Source organism: Gorilla gorilla, chromosome 10 (genome assembly GCF_029281585.2).
Source record: "Gorilla gorilla gorilla isolate KB3781 chromosome 10, NHGRI_mGorGor1-v2.1_pri, whole genome shotgun sequence".
NCBI classification, from domain to species: domain Eukaryota; kingdom Metazoa; phylum Chordata; class Mammalia; order Primates; family Hominidae; genus Gorilla; species Gorilla gorilla.
Window position 1 is genome coordinate 49,810,121 of NC_073234.2, and position 21,850 is coordinate 49,831,970.

A 21,850-nucleotide genomic window follows, 5' to 3' on the forward strand; every position below is an offset into this window, starting at 1 on the left:
GATAAAGGGCAGCCAGGAAAAACCTTAATGCTCTATCCATATTTATGTATCAAATACTTACATGGCACCTACTATGTGCCGGATGCCATTCCCAGCATTCTGCAGATATTAGCTCACCACCATGCCAAACCCCTGCCTGTAGCTCCTGGCACATTCCTGATGCTCTGTGGGCTGTGTGTCCTGGGGATAGCAGCAGATGTCACCATGCCCTCAGAACCTCTCCTGGTTCTCGTGCTTTCTTACTCTCATATGCCCATCCCATCCCAGGCTCATGCCCTCCTTTGCCTTGTGTCCTCAGGAATGCCCTGTCTTTTGTGAGCACACTCCCCTATGTTCTTGAGCTTTCCTGCTAACACTTCTGGAGCTTTGCTTTCACTGAAGCCTGACTTTCCCCAGGATATACTGATGCTCAGCTCAGGTAATCGATGAGCCAGTGACAGATCAGTCTGAAGTCTGAGAAGCAGGCGAGGGCAGTAGTAAGGACAGAAACAGGAATTCAAGAGGAAAACACCCAAGGGCAGATCAAGAGGTCCCAGAGTCCCTGAGACTCCCTCAGCAGAGCCAGCACCTCAGATTATGTTCCTCTGCATCATTTCTGTATCTCAGCTCAGCAACAGCTCTGCTCATACCCAAGAAATGCTTGTGGATTAAACACAGAGGCGCAGTCTCTGTGAATGCCACTGGGATGATATTTATGCACCATAAAATAAACGTTAAACACTCAATACATACATTACATTGTAGCAAAGTGATTTCAAATATATCATAAAATGACAGGGATAAAATGAAGTGACCTTCATTTCCTGCTTTTTATAGAGAAGGAAACTGATACGAAAAGTGCAGAAGTGTCTTACCCAGGGTGGGTCATGCAGCGAGTGGCAGAGCTGGGATGAGGAGCTGAGATCATGGTCAGATGGAAGTGGAGTTTGGACCCCCCAGAAGGCTCACCAGTGGTTGCTGGGCAGGCATTGCATTTGCCCCTCATCTGTGTAGCTGAAGCTGAAAGGAAGTCCTCAGCATGCTCAGTACTGAGACAGAAAATCTCTCTTCTCCATGATGCCAACCTCAAGAGGGAAGAGGGAGGTTGCCCTCAAATAAACTAGTGATATGTGTGGGTGAGTTTTCCCTGAAAAATGTAGCAATTCCCCAGAATCCAGGCGCAGGTTTTCTTTGTTTTTTGTTTTGTTTTGTTTTGGAGACAGGGTCATGTTCTGTCACCTAGGCTGGAGTGCCGTGGCACAATCATAGCTCACTGCAGCCTCAAATTCCTGGGCTCAAGCAATCCTCCTGCCTCAGCCTCCTGAGTAGCTGGGACTACAGGTGTGTGCCACCATACTCAGCTAATTTTTAGATTTTTTTGGTAGAGATGGGGTTTTGCTATGTTGCCCAGGCTGGTCTTGAACTCCTGGGCTCAAGCGATCCTCCCACTTCAATCTCTCAAAGTCCTGGGATTCTACAGGCATGAGCTGCCATGCCTGGCCAGGTTTTCTAAATTTCATATTTATTGAAGTTCCTATTTGTCTTGAAGTGCACTTGTACTATTCTCAAACAGCAGGTAAACCCCTGATAGTAGGAACCCACTCTTTCTTTTCTCAAATGTTGAGGTGCCTGGAGGAGGCCCTAGCCCAGCTCAGCATCTGTTGTTTTTTCTGGCCTGGGGAAAGACTGTACTTCTCTGTAAAGGTTTTGTTCAAGTCCTGGTGGCTGATAAAGAATCTGGGCTACTCCTACCTGGTTTTGGGGGTTTGGGGGGACAATGAGGGGCCTCAGTCTGGTGGGGAGCTGGAGAGCCTGCTCAGGGATGCTTGATCATCTCTACTCAACCAAAACCCATGCAGTCCAAACCATCTCCTGCTGCAGCAAAACGGCACGCCCATTCCCTGCAGGAGGAGAATCCATCGGTTCTGCTGGGGAAAGCAGTTAGTTGAAGAGTAGTATCAAGAGCTTTACAAATCGGCATATCCTTTAAACAAACAGTTACCATTACAGAATCTATTCTAAAGAAATGATGTGACAGCAAAACCTTTACTTACAAAGATGTTTGTCACAATCTTGGTAACAGGCAATCAATTAGAAATAGCACAGATGTCCAACAATAGGGAATTGTTTCAATCAGTCATTGTGTATCCCTTGATGTTATCCAGTTATTAATAATGATGTTTATAATGACTTTTTGATGACACGATAGTGGCCAAAAAAATCCAGATTCCTACCACAAAAAAATTTTTAAGATAATTATATGAGGTGGTGGATATATTAATTAGCTTGGTGTGGTGATCATTTCACAACGTATACATATATCAAAACATCGAGTTGTTCACTTTATATGATTTTTGATGATTATAGCTTAATAAAGCTGAAAAATCAATTCAAGTGTTACATACAGCATGGTTGTAATAATGTAAACAGAAATATGCTCAGAAAATGACTAGAAAGAAATGTATCAAAATGTGGTTTCCTTCAATGGTAGAATCACGGATTTCTATTGTCTTCTTTTCATACTGTTAAACCTGATTGTTAGGCGGACAGCTCAGAAGGCCTCTGTGGTTCCATCCATTGGTGCCCACACCTTTGTACGCTCCCTCCCTTCGCGTGTGGGTGGAACCTGTAAGATGCAGCCAACAGGCTGCAGCAAAGGCGATGGGACGCCACTCTGTGATTATGAACGTTATATAGCAAAGGTTAGGAGATTTCTCTGGTGTAATTACTGCCCTCAGTCTGTTGACTCTAAGTTAATCACAAGGGAGATTATCTTAGTAGGCCTGACCCAATCATGAGAGTTCTTGAAGAAAGGGTCCAGGAATAAGAGGTACTCTCTAGAAGGGGTTTACCTGCTGTTTTGTTGTTTGTTTGTTTTGAGACAGGGTCCCACTCTGTTGCCCAGGCTGGAGTGCAGCGGTGCGATCTCGGCTCACTGCAACCTCTGCCTCCCAGGTTCAAGCAATTCTCCTGCCTCAGCCTCCGGAGTACTTTTGATTACAGGTGCCCACCACCATGCCCGGCTAATTTTTGGATTTTCAGTGGAGACAGGGTTTCCCCATGTTGGCCGGGTTGGTTTTGAACTCCTGGCCTCAAGTGATCCGCCCGCCTTGGCCTCCCAAAGTGCTGGGATTATAGGCGTGAGCCACCGTGCCCGGCCTTACCTGCTGTTTGAGCATAGTACAGGTGCGCTTTAAGAGAAGTAAGAACTTCGAGAAATATTTCGAAATTTAGAAAACCTGTGACTGGATTCTGGGCCTCCAGAAGCTATCAGCCATGACATGACATGGCCATAGAGACCAGTGGTCTCTGAGAGTGGAGGGCCTCAGCCCACAGCCACAAGGGTCTGAATTCTCCCAACAACTTCCAGGATCTTAGAAAAGGACCTCCAGCTTCAGACGAGACAGAAGCCGCAGCCGACACCTCGACTGCAGCCCCTGAGAGACCCTGAGTAGAGGACCCTGTGGAGCCACGCCCAGGCTCCCGATCCAAGGAAACAATGAGATAATAAATGTAGGCCGGGCATGGTAGCTCACGCCTGTAATCCCAATACTTTGGGAGGCCAAGGCGGGCGGATCACAAGGTCAAGAGATCGAGACCAGCCTGGCCAACATGGTGAAACTCCTTCTCTACTAAAAATACAAAAATTAGCTGGGCGTGGTGCCGGGTGCCTGTAATCCCAGCTACTGGGGAGGCTGAGGCAGGAGAATGGCGTGAACCCGGGAGGCGGAGGTTGCAGCGAGCCGAGATCGCACCACTGCACTCCGGTCCGGTGACAGAGCAAGACTCCGTCTCAAAAATAAATAAATAAATAAATGTGCATTTTTTGAAGTCACTAAGGGTGTGGTAATTTTCTTACTACAGCAATACGAAAATGAATATCTTTATAGTTGTATTTAACTTTATAATTTTCTGTACCTTCTAAGTATTTACAGTGCTGTCAATTAGAACTTCCTGCAATGGCGGAAATGTTGTCACCTGTGCCATCCAATCCACCAGCCATTAGCCACACGTGGCTATGGAGCACCTGAAATGTGGCTGGTGGGACTCAGAAATGAAATTCTTTAAAATTTTATTTTAAACAGCCACATGTAGCTAGTGGATAGCATATTGGACAATAGTTCTGTACTTCGTTCTTATGATTTTTTTAAAAATTGGCCCATTTAACAAATTGCAGGTAAATGTCCACTTGGAAAGGAAATGGTGAGAAAATGATCACATCTAAACAGGAGGCATCGAGGTACAGCAGGGACAGCATTCACTGGTCTTTTGGCCCTGAATGTTCTTATCTCTAGAAAGGAAATAACAATAATTGCCCTCAGTTTCAAGGGTCAGATAAGAGGCTGCACACAGAAAGGCTGCCATGAAGAAAGAAGCCAGGCCTTATCTCCCCTCTGGTTCTGGCCAATTTGAATGGAAGAGAAGCTGCTTTCTGGCGAACTTGGGTGCTTTCTGACCCAGATAGCTCAGGCTAAGGAGACAGGAAGGATGAGCTCCTGCGTTCCATGCGAGGGCCCCTGGAAGCTCTGCTCTCTTGTGCTGTGACTGTGGTTACAGTTGAAAGCTGCATGTGTGCTCCCTATGGAAGGCACTGGCAGGCACCTTTCTTTCTGGATGTGCTCTTCTGGCTGAGTACAGGGGAATCTTGGCTCCTACCCAAGTGGAATCACACCACTTCAAGGCAGCTCATGGCCCTCAGGAGCTGGGGTGGGAGTGGCGAGAATCTCTTCCTGTGAATGCTCACAGCAGCCTCTCTGGGAGGGGGTGGCGGTGAAAGAACAGAATCGAGTGGGAAAAGCATAGTTATTTGATAAAATAATTGTGGCCGGGCACAGTGGCTCACGTCTGTAATCCCAGCACTTTGGGAAGCCAAAGAGGGTGGATCACCTGAGGTCAGGAGTTCAAGATTAGCCTGGCCAACGCATGGCGAAACCCCATCTCTACTAAAAATACAAAAATTAGCCGGGCGCAGGAGCACACACCTGTAATCCCAGCTACTCAGGAGGCTGAGGCAGAAGGATCGCTTGAACCCAAGAGGCAGAGGTTGCAGTGAGTCGAGATCGCAGCACTGCACTCCAGCCTGGGTGACAGAGTGAAGCTCTGTCTCAAAAAATAAAATAAAATAGTAATAATAATAATTGTACACTTGAATGATAAAAAGTTTACTTATTTTCCTAATACAAGATACAGAAATTGAAGCTAGACAAAATCTCCTTGGCTGGTGGGGCAGGAGGCTCTGGGGGATAAATAAATGTGGTGGAGGCCAGGTGCGGTGGCTCATGCCTGTAATCCCAGCGCTTTGGGAGGCCGAGGCAGGCAGATCACTTGAGGTCAGGAGTTTGAGAGCAGCCTGGCCAACACAGTGAAACTCTAAAAATATAAAAATTAGCCAGGCGTGGTGGCGAGGACCTGTAATCCCAGCTACTCGGGAGGCTGAGGCAGCAGGATCGCTTGAACCCGGGAGGCGGAGGTTGCAGTGAGCCGAGATCGTGCCACTGCACTCCAGCCTGGGTGACAGAGCAAGACTCCAGCTAAAAAATAAATAAAAAACAAATGTGATGGAAAGAAAAAAGAGCTTTGAAGGAGATCTGCTGCTTAATAACTGTGTGACCTTCAGAAAGTTACTTAGCCTCTCTGAGACTCAGTGTCTTCATCTGTAAAGTAATTATACCTACTATATAGTGCTCCACAAAAGGTATATTTTATTTGAAACTATGTCTAGCCCAACAGCATCCATGTACCTCATCCAATTCCAGTCCTCTGGGGAGGACAGGAGCAATGGGCAGAAGAAAAAAGAAGCTGGCAGACTTGCTGGGCATGCACTGTGGGGGTCAATGTCAGCAGGAACTGGGGGAGATCTGGAGCTGGGGCTTGACAAAGAGAATGAGGCCCCTGAGCATTCCCTGACATGTAACACCTCTTGGTATGTTTATCCTGTGCAAGGGGAGAGATGGATGGGAGGAACCAGTAGTTGAAGATATAGGAAGGGGCTGTGTTGGAGTAGACAGTGGGAAGTATGGGACCCAGAGGCAGGTGCTTGATTTCTTCCATTGCCTCTTCAAAGCAGGTGGTGAGATAACCATAGTGAGATATCGGCAGTGAGATATTTGTCATGGAGACAATGAAAGGCTGATCGGGAGGCCTAGACAGGCCTCTCCTCTTCTTCCTCTAAGGGTTTGCATTTCCACCTTCCTGGTTGGGACTTTGCCCATGGGATGAAGACTCTGGTTCCAGGGATTTGATCTGCAAGGTCACGGTGTTGTCTGAGGGTGTGACTTATCTCTGCAGTAACATAATGCAGATGCTCTCTGGTTAGATTTTTCCAATAACTCATTAAAGGACAGGCAAAGCTGTGTCTGTGACCGAGTGATAAGATGAATGGAGCTGTCCCTTTCAGGCAAGGGATTGAAGACTGTGTGAACCCTTTACTTTGGACCTTCATCAATGGCAATATGCCAGAGCCAGGCAACCACTCAGGGACATGTGTACCAGCCTGCCCTAACAGGGTCCCTGAGGGTTTAGGTCCTATGAGGGGCTTCTTCCTCCTGATGCTGCTGCCTCCAGCTCTCACCTGCTGGACTCCAGACTTCAGCTTGCCTGGACCCTCCTGGATGTCTCTGGTCCTGAGCATGGTTCCCTGGACTCACATCTGTCCAATCTTCCATCCTCGTCACACCTCTGTGGCTCCTGACTCATCACACCTAAGGCCCAGGGTGGATCCTGCCAAGCAATTCCTGCCCTCATTATAGACTCAGGGAATATTGGAAGACAGCTTAGAAACCATCTCAGTCAGGGAATATTGGAAGACAGCTCAGAAACCATCTCAGTCAGGGAATATTGGAAGACAGCTTAGAAACCATCTCAGTCAGGGAATATTGGAAGACAGCTCAGAAACCATCTCAGTCAGGGAATATTGGAAGACAGCTGAGAAACCATCTCAGTCAGGGAATATTGGAAGACAGCTCAGAAACCATCTCAGTCAAGAATATTGGAAGACAGCTTAGAAACCATCTCAGTCAGGAATATTGGAAGACAGCTTAGAAACCATCTCAGTCTGTACCCTCATAAGGAAACGGGAGTCCAGAGAAGGAAACTGAAGCTAGTAATGAGCAGAGTGAGGACCAGAACCAGAACTGTGTCTCTTGACTTGCCCCGGCCAGGGCCATGTGACAACCATCAGCCTAGGGTTCCCTTACAAAGTTTTCGGCACTGTGTATTGGTGAGACCAGCCTCCTCCTCACTGTAATGTACTTATTTCTGTTGCTCCTTTCTGGGCTGGAAACTCCTGAGTTGTTCACCACTGTGGCCTGAGCATCAGGGACGGGGGCTGGCACAGAGCACGTGCTCCATATTATTTGTTGATTCAATAGACGAGTCAGTGTAGATCTGGCCAAACCAAATACTCAGCTCTCAAAGTGGCCTTCTGGGCCTAGAAAACTAGACCAGCTGAACCAGTGTGGTTATAACAGTGATGTATGAGCACAAATGTGCTTTGGACTCAGAAAGACCTAGGTGGGAATCTTAGCTCTGCCATCTACTGGCTGTATATCATACAAATACTCAACTGTTCTTAACCTCAGTTTCCACACCTGTAAAAAAGGAATCACAATGCCTACTGTTGCGAGAGTTAGATGAATTACGCACTTGAAGTACAGCGTTTGGCACATCTTGAGCACTCAAAGCGTATTAGAGATGACACTCATTGCCAGTCCTATCCACATCTCCATCTAAAAGCAGCCCTCACTCACAGCCTCTGCCATCTGCCTGACTCTGACACTGGCCACATCTGATTGGACCTGGGTGGAGAATTAGCAGTAAGGGTCAACCTACTCCATCCTCTTTGTGGGACCTGGGCCTTCCAGGCAATGGCCACCTTGCAATGAACTGTCTCCCTTTGACCCATTGGAGAAATCTTGACAACTTAGCTGTGGGAATCCGTTGGCAGAGGGTGCCTCAATGTAGGGGGGAAAGGCTCTTCACTCCTAGATCAGGGAAAATAGCTTGGCACTGCTGCACTGAGGCCCCCCATGAGCCAATGCCATCCGCACACAGGGGTGTTGGCCCAGTGCAGGGTGGCGTGGCACAACATGTGGGCAGTGGGTGGTGGAGCCAGTGGCAGCACGGGTCTTGCTAAGCGGTGGGGATGACACAGAGAGCTGGAACTGGAGCCTGGAATGGGGAGGTTGCCATTGAGGCCAGACATTCCGCCCTAGGGACTTTTAAGAGGGTCTGGAAGTCCTACAATGGCAGCTGGAGGTGGGACAGTCATGAAAATACTTTCCTGTGTTCTTATGAAACTCTGTTTTTAACCTAGACCCATGAAACCTGGGTCCCATGTCACTCAAAGATCCAGCCTCCGAGCAGTGGGGACTCCAAGTGCTGAGGCCCTCATCCACCTGCTGGGCCTCAGCCGCAGACAGCCTCATCCCACCCATGCTTTCTTCCCCGCACCCGTCTGCTCCCTCCTCCTAACGCAGACATCTGTTCCCCACCTACTCCTTCGTCACCACCCTCCCATCTCTCATCCTGCTCCCAGGCGGTGTCTGTCTGCAGTGCCCTCTCTGTCCCTGTCTTGAAGTCACGGGCCCTCAAGTCCATCCTCCCACACCTGCAGCTTCCTGGCATCCTCAACCCTGGGAACTTGCTGGTACCAGGGCAGCCAATTCCATTCTTGGACAGCATTAGCTGTGAGTTCCTCACACTGAGCCCAAATCTGCCTCCCAGAAGATAAGTTGGTCTCGGTTACATCCTCTAGAGCTCTGTCAAATGAGCTTAATCTTTATTTCACATGACAGCTTTTCTCTCAGACGCATGACATCAGGGTGCTGTTTTACTGCACCTGTGCTTCCTCCACGGCCAGTCACTCATAGGTTCCAAGTCTGCTGTTTCTTCATTTGTCTCCTTATCTTCCCTCTTCCTCTCCATCACCATTGCCCTGCCGTGGCCTAGCTACATCCAGTTTTTCCCTTTTCCAATTCTTCTCCCTCACTGCTGCAAGATGAATTTTTCTAAAATGCCAATGAGCACACATCTCCCATCTGATGGTGCCTTAGAGCTTACAGGATAGTTCCCACCTCATAACCTGGCATTTAAGGTCTTCTTTCCTGGGTCTCCTATTTTAAGCACACTTGCTTCCTTTTACAAAACCCTTAATTGCAAGCAAACCAGTCAATTCATGGTCATCCTGCCTGTGGGACCCAATCTATAACTTCTTTTCCTTCTCCAACCCTGTCTTCTCTTTGAAGGCCTCCCTGTCTCTGAAAGATTCCCCTCCCTGATGCTACAAAACCCACAGGCCTCACCACTGTGCTTTGCATATATAGTCTCATTTTTTATGTGAGTCCAGTTGTAGATCCTCAGAGAACTCATTTCACCTCCATGCCCTTCAAAACTCATGTCCTCAAGCATGAATTTTGAGGACAATGATGAGATAAACCCAGCTGCCAGTACTCCCTGAGTCTCTTCGCCATTTCCTTCAACAGGTCCTCCTCAGGACAAGCTTTGGGTTTCTCTGTTTTTCCAGCAGCCTCTGAACAGACCATAGTGCTTTCTGTGGGGTCTGACCACTGTCAGGTAGACTGAAACCATGGCTCCCCTGAACACAAGGTAGGGAAATTGATGCAATAAATTATGATGTGGCAATTATTTATTTAAATTACCAAAATATTTGATCAGTGCTTGAGTTCTTCACATCTTAATGAGTCCTGTGTTCTTCCTGGGAAAACTTTTCCAGGATTGCTCAGGAGCAGGGACGACTTTCTTTGCTCATTCATTAAAAAAAAAAAAGTTGCATATCCGCCATATCCTATGAATACTTTCTGGAACAAATTCTAGAATGTGAATTTGTTGAATTGTTCCAGAAGAAGAATTTGAATTTTTATTCACTTTCTCAACTTCTCTTGCTATTTACAAGTGATGTAATGGTATGTTCTCTAATTTCACATTTCTCTACTGTTTTATTTTTCAGTATGTCCTTTAATTTACATATCAGGTATGTGTTTTAGAAGCAGCCCTCATAGTCACGATCCCATAGTCAGACCCCTTAATGGAGTCAGTAGAGAGGGGAAGCCGAGAGCACAGATTCCAGACAAACATGACTTCACCCTGGGCTCTGCCACTTACCAGTTATGTGAACTTCAGTAACTTATTTACCTTTTTGAGCTTCAGTTTCCTCATCTGTAGAAGGAATAGTGGCCATTGTGTGTGTGGTGAGGATTAGATCAGAGAATGTATTTGTGACATGCTTATCACACACACACACACACACACACACACACACACACACACCAGGTGCTGTCCACTACTGCCAGTGATTCTCTCAGTGAAGTGCTTCAACCCTGCGTGGTAGGTTATGAAATGCCCAAAGCAGGCCTTTGATGATGATGACTGTGATGATGAAACTGTTAAAACTAGACATGGAGTCCCCTATGACTCAAAACTAGTGCTGGAATCCCACAGCTGAAAGTTACTAGAAAACTGTTTTACTACTGTTTAGCCTGGGTAGTGAAGGCCAAGGCATTTCCTCCTTGCCTACTGTGGCTATTAGGGAAATCTGGTGATGATAATGCATTGTGTAATTTCTGAGAGAGTGGAGGGGCTTTGGGGACTATGGTAATAATAATAGACAAATGGTCACTACCCTTTAGGGGTATTGACCATAGCACTATTTCCACTCCCACCCTCCAGTCCCTCCATATACACCAAAGATCAATGGCCAAATAAAGTACTGATGATCTTACAACTAGGCAAACATTCCCTAACTCCAAATGAAAGGTAGAAGTTGTGCTGGAGAACATGGTGTAGACTAGGAGCCCAAGCAAAGTCTCTCTTCCTATGAGTTAATACCTATAAACCACACAGACAAAGGTCACAGCGACCACGACTCCTTTCCCCTGGACTCTAGGGGTCAACTCCACCACACAGCTGCAAATCCAAGCATCAGAAGGGCAAGAGGAGGGAAGACCTGCTGCTACCAGAGGAGGCTCAGAGGGCACATGGAGGGGAGCCTGCCTTAGCATGCTTGTGAATTCACTGACTCTTCCTTATTGACTCTATAAAGTAGGTAGTACTATCACTCCCATTTTGCAGGTGAAAAAACTGAGGCACAGATGAAGCAAGTAACTCAGGCAGGTTTGTTCCTCATTGGCTTGTTATATATTATACACTGTCTCTTGCTACAGGCCTCAATCATGCACTCAGCCTCTGGACAGGGAAGCTCTATGCTTCCCTCTATCCGTGAGCACTGACATCACAAGCAAGTGCGACCATGGAAAGTGTGCTCTGTCGAGGGAGCAACGCAGTGACTTGCAGGCTGTTCTTCTAAGTATGTGCCTGTGTGTCCTTATAATTAAACACAAGCAAAAGGTAAAAGGGGTAATTCTGTAGCCAGGTCTGTAACCGGGGAACAGCCTTTGGACGTCACTAAGATAACTAGACACATCATTACTATGTCTCTCTGGCCCTTGTTTTCTTCTAGGGGAAATGACGTTGCAACCCTGACAAGGAACACCCTTCACCTGCCATATTCTTTATCACTTCACTCTCACTCTTCCCTGGTTGGCCCAAAGGTGGCTTCAGACCCAAAGGCCCCTAACCCATAGGCTGGCCAGGGACCTACAGTGTGGCCTGCTGAGAAATGACAAACAATTGCATTCTCAGTCTTGGGAATCTGATTTTGGAAATACAGAGGCAATGAAGCTGTGAAGAGTGGGGGTTGAAGCGGAAAGAATCTGGAGGTGGTTAAGGCTGTGATAATCTAGGCAGGAAAAACCGACATTGTAGCAGAGCTGAGTATTACAGAGTGGAGAGCTGGAAGTGAAGCAGACACAGAAGAGCCTGGTCAAGGCAGAGGAAAAGCATTATGGCAGCTGACATTCAACCCTGCCTGCAAAGAAGAATCATCTGGAGAGGGTTTCACAGATATTGGCACCTGGCTCCCCTCCAGAGAGTCTATGTAATTGGTGTAGAGTGGGACTCAGGTACTGATGCGTTAGAAATCTCCCCACTGACCTTCAGAGGAGTTTCTTGGCCTCCTGGCATCCCTGATGCTGAGGTTCGTGGCCCTCTACACTGCGGCTTCAGCTCTGCAGAGGCCCCGTGGTGCAGGTTTTCCTGGGTCCGCTGGCAGTCACTTTGGAACATGTAATCACTCGCAACTCCTGCCTATCCTTTGCTAACAGAACCCTGATTTTGTACAAGTATTAGAGCAGCAAAATGGTTATGGAAGATGGGCCCAACCCCACAGGATGCGTCTAATGGGTTCAAACCAAACATGATAATCCCATCCCCCTTTTCCCATCTTAGAGATGAGTATGTGATTCAGTTATAACCAACGACATAGGAGGAAGGTGGCCTTTTGGGAAAGATTTTCCCCTTTTTAGAGAGAGAATGGGGGAAGCTAGAAAACCCTCTCACCCTATCTGCATTTGGAAGTTATGCTGCAGATGTGACACCTGGAGCTTCAGGAGCCATCTTGTGACTGTGAGGGGAAAACCCAAGAGAACTGCAGAGAAGCTGACCAGAGCCCTAATAGGATTATTGCTGAATTAACCAACCCAGGCATCACCTACCTCCAAATTTTTTATTGCTTACTATGTGCTTACCATGAGCCAGGTGCTGTTGTAAGCACTTTTCTCACATCAATTAATGGAATCCTTAACAACCCTGAGTGTGAAAATGATACATGTCATCTCTCTGCACTTGTACCCTAGCCCCTCCACAGTCCCAAGGCATCAGAACTGGCTCTGTTTCCTGCAGGAGCAGCCTTCCCATACTCTACTCAATGCAATCTAAGCGTGTCTCTCTGTGAGACAAAGGGTATGATGTGTGTACTGTTGGGGTAAAGAATAGCCAAAAGATAGCAAAAGGCCTCAGAACTAGTGAGCTCTCTGTCTGTAGGCCACAGGCTGTGCTGGCACTGGCTGTGTAATAAATGTCCACATGGTGCCACATGTTCAGGACGTTCTCAGTGGGTGCCTTCCTTGGCACTCAGTAAAGCTGCTGCTGGGCTCCCTCACCCTTTCCTTTCACCCCCTCACTGGCCGCTCTACTTTCCCTCCATTGCTTCCCTCTCCCCCTCTTCTCTAAGTCTCCAACAATGGGATATCAGAGGAAGAGAAACACAACATGCCTCCCCCACCCAAAAAAGCCAACTCTGGCGTGACCACAGATTTTTAAAATCTGAATTTCTAGGCAGCAGAGTCCCTAAATATTAACAAGTACTCTCATCAGCCTGTTGTATCTTCAGAATGAGCTTTCTTTTTAGGCTGTCCTGTTCCGCCAACATAAGCTTAGCCATCCCATGAGGGAGGTCCGGACAGCCTCCTTCATGCTCTGCACGAGGGAGATGCACACATCCCTCCTAGGCATTCTCAGCAGTCACCACACCTTTTTCCCCCATCTTCACACTCTCATTCACACGCTCTGAAATTGGTCAGCATTGGCTCAGCCCCTTCATTTGGACTCAAAGAACACCACAGGTGCAAACAGTTTACACAGACTTTATTTTTCACCCACTGAGGTGAGCACACAAAAATCTGGGCAGGCAGAGGCCTATGAGATGCAGTGTCACAATTACCTGCCCTGGTTCACAGACACAGACCACGAGACTCGGTGGTGAGGGAAAGGGGTCTTGTTCTTACCATAAATTGCTATGGGATTATCACAATGACACATTTATTCCTGGTTCTATTTACATCACGGAGTGTGGAGAGGGTACATTTCTTACACTAAAAATATATACTTTGGAATCTCTAAAACAAAAAAATATCTCTATCTCTACATGAGACCCACTAGAAAGAAGAACATAGAAAACAAGGGAAATGTACCAGCACCTCGAGTTGTCTCCTTCTGAGGGAAGGTTGCTCTGTTCTCCACCTGACACCATTAGCTTGGAAGGGCAGCCAAATCTAACCAATCAGACAGACAGACACAGATAAACAAGAGGGAGGCTTTATGATCCTGGAGGAGTGAATATAGGAGAAAGGAAGGAGGAGGAGGATTTTGGCCTCTTCTACAAAAGGAGTAATTGCACAATCAGTTTGGTGCTTCTGTTTCCAGCATTATTGCACATGTGAAAAGCCTGCATGTTGAAGTCAATTGCAAACCTGCTAAGCGAAGCCCAAGCTCCGCTGATTTCTGCTGGGCTCAGAAAAGTGCCGTGGGTGGGTTCTCTCTCTCAAGAAATATTAATGCCATCAGCTAGAAGAAAAAGTTCTGTATTCTCCAATGCTGAAACTGGGTTAGGTTTAAGAAAAATGCTATTCCTTTTCTCTTCAGAAGGATCAGAAACCATTCCCTTCCCTTTGAGCACAGAATCTCCTAAAAGAATTATGCCTATAGATGAATCATTCCATTTTCTGAATTTCCCTATTGAAAAGGTTCACATAACACTCCTTTCCTCTTTTCACACTTCAAGCAGTAATATACTTCCTTTACATCTCTTTTGGTTATGAATATTACCCTCCTTTCTGATGAAAAGATGTTAACTGACTCAACTGCCCATTCTCTATAATTAATATTAAGAGACCAAGGGAACCAAGAATCACAAAGGATTTATCGGCTTAGTAGAAAATCATTTCTATTTGGCTTTGAGATGTGCTTTTCTGCTTACACTGAAATATGGATGAAACTGAAGGCTTGAGAATTCTTAGTCCCTCACCCTAAACAGGTGAAATGACCATAAAGTCCCCTTTCAAAAAAGCCCCGGGACTGTCCAACTCTTCACCATTCTCACCACCCCCAGCTGGTGGTGGTTTTAGGACCTCTGACCAAGAACTTCTTTCCTCCAAAGAACTTGACAGACTGAGGAAAAGGCAGAAAAGAGAGGTGAAAGGGGTGCTTGAAAAAGCCGAGACAGTAAAGGAGGGAGGAACTTGGATGATGTCTCATTTGGCCATTTCGGGTCTGCTCAAAGGACTTCTACCTAATGGGAGGCCCAACACCTATGACCAGAAGAAAGTCAAAAGAGCTGAGAGGTTCAGTGCAAGGCTCCTGGATGCCCTGCTAGGATGTGGCTTGGAAACCTGAGAAGTTCAAGGAAAATCCAGGAACAAATTGGCAAAGACAACTGTTTAAAGTCCTGGAAGGAGGTGCTAACTTCCTTACAAAATAAATTTAGAGAAGCTGATAAAGCAACAGAGAGAATATATTGATAGCATTTCTGATGCTCGTTGAAAAAGCCAGGGGCTCTGGGGCCAAGCCTGCTCCTATGCTTCAGGAAAACTCGAGACTCAGAACATGGACATTGAAATAAACAGAGAAGATGCAGGGAGAATTACGAATTCCTTTACTAAGAGGGAAGTCTGGAGAGTTGAGTGGGTAGAAAATAAAGTAGGACTAAGAACTATCTTTTTTGGACAACCAGAAACTACAGATTCCCCAAGCCAGAAATTTCTTGAAGGTCACAGCTATCATAGTCTGAGATATCAACCAAGCCTGGGACTTAGCACATACCAGAATTTTATCAAACATTTATGATTAATTTAAAAGCCAATCACTAGCCGGGCGTGGTAGCTCAAGCCTGTAATCCCAGCACTTTGGGAGGCCAAGGCGGGTGGATCATGAGGTCAAGAGATCAAGACCATCCTGGCCAACATGGTGAAATCCCGTCTCTACTAAAAATACAAAAATTAGCTGGGCATGGTGGTGCGCGCCTATAGTCCCAGCTACTCGGGAGGCTGAGGCAGGAGAATCACTTGAAGCCAGGAGGCGGAGGTTGCAGTGAGCTGAGATTGTGCCATTGCACTCCAGCCTGGTGACAAAGCGACAGAGCGAGACTCCGTCTCAAAAACAAAAAACAAAAAAACAAAAGCCAATCACATCCCAGACAAAGAGAAACAGTGACTCTTCACACTGTCTTTTGGAAATATATGGTTTACTACCCTACTACCCCAAATCCAGGTCTCTACACATAAAGAGATGGGGACAGGAGCTGTATGTGGAAAGATCACATCTCTTGGCAATCCTGTCTTCAGAAGTTGGAAGTCACATCTAGCCACAAAGAGCCAGGCTGTGTTTTCTGCAACCAAACATATTTGGCAATTTCACAGTATATTTCTGCTGGTCTTCACCTTCTCTCCAGACCTACCCTTCCCTAAAAGTTATGGCTAGCAAGTAATCCACCCACTTAGTAAGTCCAGTTCTTTTCATTTAGAGCTAAGATCCCACCCACCATCATTTTATCTAATCTCTGGCCTCCCTCCCTTCCTACCTCTATACCACAAGCTTATCAGGGCATTGGTCTGCCAACACTCAAACTGTTTCTGAAATCTCCCATTGTCATAAAAGAGGTGCACCACTTCCCTGGCCCAAGCAAATGTGGGCATGGAATCACCTAACTACCTGCCTTGCTTTCCACTCCTAAATTTGTTTCTCCTTCATGCTGAGTTTAAACATCTTTTCCCATAGATGAATCTGTATTTGTTCTCAAATTACTCTTATCAGAGAAGTCTGAGATGGGAACCCTCTAGATGGGAGAATGGCCATATTTTTTTAATGTCCCCCCAGATAGGTACACAAAGACTAGTAGTAACAATGAAATCTTATGGCTACACTCTCATTTGTCAACATACACACATGCAAATGCACACGCATGCACACACACCCACACACCCACACACACACTGCTGCTGCTTCACCTCTACTCATTTCCTACCCCAAACACTGCCCACCTTGACTCTTTCACCACAGTTACCAGCCACAGACCTAAGCAAGAAAGCAGCCAGGACTCGGATTGAGTGTTTGGTGGAAGTTGGACAAGAGGAGGGAGTAAGAGTAGGGAATGGTTCCTACCACAGAGATGAAGCAGAAATGAGGCTGGCTATTGTTTGAGAAAAATTTAATGGCCTAAAAGGGTTGGCATGGCCTTCAAAAGTAACTAACAGACCCAGCCAAAGGAAACCAAGAGAGCTCCCCTCAAGGTATGGAGCACACATCAGTCTCCATATCCTTTGGGGAAAGCCTCCTACTTATTCCAGTGCAAGTCACAGGTGCCACGCCCCCTACAGCAGAGGGCCATATTCCAGCCTTGTTAATACTGTACAGTGATAATGTATGGCACCACCATACCAAATTAACAAAGTGCACAATGATTGTGTCCAGCATCATATCATCACTACGGCAACCTGTTGATGATAATGTAAGCCAACCTGACAAAAGGTCTGTAAGCTGGTTACCAGTGGGATATGGAACAGACACATGCAAAATTCCAACAATCCCGGATGACACAGCCCACAGGCTTGGATTATATCATGCAACACTACAACTCTTAGTGCTCTTTACAGAGATTTGAGAGATAACACCAATGCAAAGGCTGTTGAAAACAGATTTAATACATTCAAAGCTGCTGCAGGAATCAGTGACACGCACATCAATTACCCACAGCTTGGTGTTTCTGCCTATGTTGCAAAAAAGGTGGGATACCCTGATGTCATAAAACCCTGATTGGAATACTGTCTGAAAAAGCTGGAGGATCTGGACAACCACTAATGGTTCAGGTTCATCAAGTGGCCCATGAGTCACAGATGACAACACTTGTGACGATAAATAACTTCCTTAAAGATTTTGAGGCCAGGGGCAGTGGCTCACACCTGTAATCCCAGCACTTTGGGAGGCTGAGGTGGGTGGATCACCTGAGTCCAGGAGTTTCAGACCAGCCTGGCCAACATAGTGAAACCTCGTCTCTACTAAAATACAAAAATTAGCTGGGCATGGTGGTGCGCACCTGTAATCCTAGCTACTTGGGAGGCTGAGGCAGGAGAATCACTTGAACCCAGGAGGCAGAGGTTGCAGTGAGATGAGATCGCACCACTGCACTCCAGCCTGGGTGAAAGAGTGAGACTTTGTCTCAAAAAATATATATATTATGACTCCACACTCATTTTGATTCCAGGAGTAACTGATGAAATCCCCAAATTCAGAGATGCTTGGAGATCCCTTGAGAAAGCTATCAGTCCCATGTGGTTTCCCTACGTGAAGGCAATTTGCCATCCAGATGCTGTGAAAATCACCACGACAGCCTTGCCTTGCCTCCGCAGCACTGTACCATGCCTCAGAAACAAGCTCCACCATGAGAAATTACCACCAAGGAAAACCAATTCCAGGAGGAATTCCTGAAACTAAGCTCAAGGATGCATCTGCTGAAAGCTCAGACAGGTTGGCCAATCAACATTCACAGATGAGCAATGGGAAATCCTGCAATCATGTGGACTGACCCATGAAGTCGTCCAGGCAACTATTGGAGACAAAAAAAAGAAGAAGAGAATCACCATCATCTGCAACAGGCGACAGTCCATAGGGACCCATGGATTTTTAAAAAATCGAACCTCACAAAGAGATCCAACAATCAGCTAATGAGTCAAAGGCCACAACCAGTATCCAGTGAGAAGCAATGTCAGACCACGAGGATGACAGGAAATCACCACGTCCAAAAGGACCAGACTAGACAAAATCACCCATGCCCCGTGAGCACTTGCCGTTAAGAGATCCTGGTGCCATCTCTTTCTCTAGCCACACAGGAGGAGGGCTGCACTTCCAAGACAGTTTCAACTGAAGAGGTTACCCTTAAAGTCTCTTGCATGAAAAGAAAGAGAGGGGACAAAGTTGAGTCTGATGTCAGTAGTGAACTGGCTGAAACACTAGATTGATCTTGCATCTTACAGACGGCAAGTTTGATACAGTGTACTTGGCCTTTGACACATTAGCAAGCATAATTGAGAAAAAATTCAAGATCCTTGATGGAAAGGTCGAGAAACTTCAAACTGATATATCATTCATGCATTCGAGAGCCATCAAGGAATACCTCCTATTGGGAAGTTTTTTTTTTTTTTTTTTGAAATGGAGTCTTGCTCTGTCACCCAGGCTGGAGTGCAGTGGTATGATCTCGGCTCACCGCAAGCTCCGCCTCCCGCGTTCACGCCATTCTCCTGCCTCAGCCTCCTGAATAGCTGGGACTACAGGCGCCCGCCACCATGCCCAGCTAATTTTTTTGTATTTTTAGTAGAGACGGGGTTTCACCATGTTAGCCAGGATGGTCTCGATCTCCTGACCTCGTGATCCGCCCATCTTGGCCTCCCAAAGTGCTGGGATTACAGGCGTGAGCCATCGCGCCCGGCCGGGAAGTTTTATCCTGCATCACTTGCAGGGATATCAGACCCTCCTCCAGCTGTCCTCGTACCAGCTGTGCAGGCTGCTGGAACCACCGTTGGGACCTACAATCCCTAGAGTGACTGGTAACCACCATGCACAAAGGTGAACTGCAACTGTCCGGAGGCAACCCAGCACCACACCCACAGAGCCAGGATCATCCAACCCATTCGCCCAACCCCAACCATCACCTCATGGCAAAACCACCCAAATTCCTTCCCATCTTCACTCACAATCTTCCCCATGGAGTTCACCCCAACAACGCACCAAATCATATTTTTTTTAAAAAAGTAGCTAACATTCCTAAGGCGCAGTGATCCGGGAGGGTCTAGCTCGAGAAGTACCCTGAAGTGCACAGGTGGTCCTGTACCTGCACTACACAGAGTTAATGAAGGCTCCTCCCCTCAAGCAGTCAAGGCAGCACAAGACATCCGTGTGTTAGGGGAGGCATTTTTCTGAGTGATACTCTCACCCAGTTTTGATACACTCCTTACAGCTGTGCTGAGGCTAGGGAAAGAGGTGAAATGGTCATCAACCTCCCCACACAGAGGTGGCAGGAAAAGATGGGAGGGGCAAGATAGAGCAAGAAAGGGGAGATGTTCTCAGGGAACAATGAAGATGAAAAAGTGGCAAGCTCAAGGAGGCAGCCAGAGAGGGACAAGGGAAAAGTCTGCAAGAAAGCTTATCCTCCAGATGGGCTGCCTTTTAATTCTTCCCAATTAGGTAGGTAAATGAGTACAATTACTACAGTTATCCTAAAGTGCTAAAATGTGAAGCTTTGGCTCATGAAGATTTTAATGCCCATATAGGTTCTAAGAAGCATGACCTATCCTGTCTGCACCATATATATATGAAAGGAAGCTAAGGCTGTGCCCAAAACAGCCTTGTGATAGAAATGAGACAAACCAGGAACAATACCCACGATTCAAAGGAACATCATTTTAATATCTGAAAGTAGCATAATGTTCAGCCAATAGGCATTGGTACAACCATACATACTGCTTGTTTACAGCAGGCATCCCTTCTGAGTGGCTGGCATCTGTCCTGTACCAGTTGTTAAAATATTTTGAAAATCATCTCTGTATTAAAATAATTGTGGCCCTATGAGATAGGGAATATGAAATAAATGAAGGATTCCTTTAACATCAAAGGTCTTTAGAGTAAGACTAGAATACATTAGTATATTTTAAAAGTCTAAGGAATGCAAAATTCAATAAAGTGATATAGCCAACCCTTCACCTAAGAAAGAAAAACACATCGGGAACTTCCCACTGTACAAAGATTTTCCAGGATGGAAAACTAACATGATAGAATTATCTGGGTGCTAATGGGCTTGCTAGTTACATTCTGTGCACAAAGGAAGGAAAGGTTTATAAGCACTGGATCCCAAATACTTTACATTCATTGCAACATAGAAGAGAAGAGAAAAACTATAAATGTAGTCTTAAATTAGATACCAAAACTAATTTCACCACTTACAGTTCATTTCCCAGTGTGACTTTTTGCATCTGAGAGCCAGAATGTTTGTCAACCAAAAGAAATCCATGATGATGAAGAAACCACATGGCTGAAGGTGATTTTGGTCCATTGAACTGATGATCGTTTACTACTAAGGCAGCTAAGGAGACAGTACGTAAGCACTTGGATCTCGCCAGGATGGAATTGGAATGTATCCTCAAGAGACAGCAGCAAGAAGTCGAAGAGTCCCGCAAAATGGCCAATAAAAACATCATATCCTCCTTTCTATTCACAAACAACTATTATCAAATCTTTCCCAGATATCTAGAAAGCAGACACTATGACAAATCTTCAGGCTAGGAAGTCCTTCCTGGTATCTAAACTAATTCCTTCTGTTGCAATCTAAACTCAATCTCTTACTCTATCCTCAATGAAAACCAAGAGACGCTGCTCATCCTCACTTACTGTTGATTTTCCCTGGATCCCTTTCCTATCTAAGCGACACAACTCAAATGTCCCTTCTTGGTTCTTGTATCATCCAAGATTCTTGCCAGTTATGCAGGCTGCTGCTAAGGAGTGATGGAGATGCACCCAGGTCAGAGGCATCTTCCTGGCTGTGGTGGCAGGCACTGCCAATGCCCAGATCATGGATCTTCCTGGTAGCTGACCTCCTGACAACCTCTGGGTCTGACCAGCATCCCCCAGAGGAGGTAATCAAACCAAGGCCCAGGGCTGCCTAGGAGCCTGTAGACACTAAGAGCACTGGAGAGCCAGAGAGGATGTCCTCTCTGTTCCTCTCCTACTCCCCACTCTGTCCTTTAGGAAGAGGGACCTCACTGAAGGACTCCTCAGTGGCAGAATGAATCCATATGGCTTGGCAGGCCAGCAGAGAATTTCAGAGAAAACGTCTGGAAAATGGGAAGCTAGGTCTTCAATGGTGGCCGTTCCAAAGAGAAAAAGAAGGAAGAGGAGAAGAACCAACAGGAGGTGGTCTTCTGCTTCCACGTTCACATCTGGTGACTGGCTGCTGGTATGGGGATAGCTGGATGCCCTCCAATGCACACCAAGAATAACTGAATGCTTCGGCATGGCTTTGAGATGACCAAGGACAGGGCCAGACTTGGTCTTGCTTCTTCTCTGAGAGACTCGCCATTTTCTCTGTAACCAGAACTTCCCTGAGGCACCACACGGCCCAAATCTTCCATCCCAGCAAAGACTCTTAGTTGAAGAGACTGAATAAAAGTGTTACAATTAGACAAAACGGGAACAT

The 21,850-nt window shown here is 46.4% G+C and overlaps 1 protein-coding gene and 1 pseudogene across 2 annotated transcripts in view; one reads left to right on the top strand and one right to left on the bottom strand.

Annotated features, from left to right (window-relative positions):
• The window catches only part of LOC129525979 (tigger transposable element-derived protein 1-like), a 40,434-nt pseudogene extending 25,428 nt beyond the window's left edge, over window positions 1–15,006 (top strand).
• SLC4A8 (solute carrier family 4 member 8) overlaps window positions 13,463–21,850 on the bottom strand; it is a 90,606-nt gene continuing 82,218 nt past the window's right edge. For both annotated transcript variants that reach the window (XM_019039069.4, XM_055357187.1), the window contains one exon: window positions 13,463–21,812. In XM_019039069.4, the coding sequence (XP_018894614.2) occupies window positions 21,800–21,812 (13 nt within the window). In that variant the 3' untranslated portion in view covers window positions 13,463–21,799. The remainder of the gene's footprint in view (window positions 21,813–21,850) is intronic.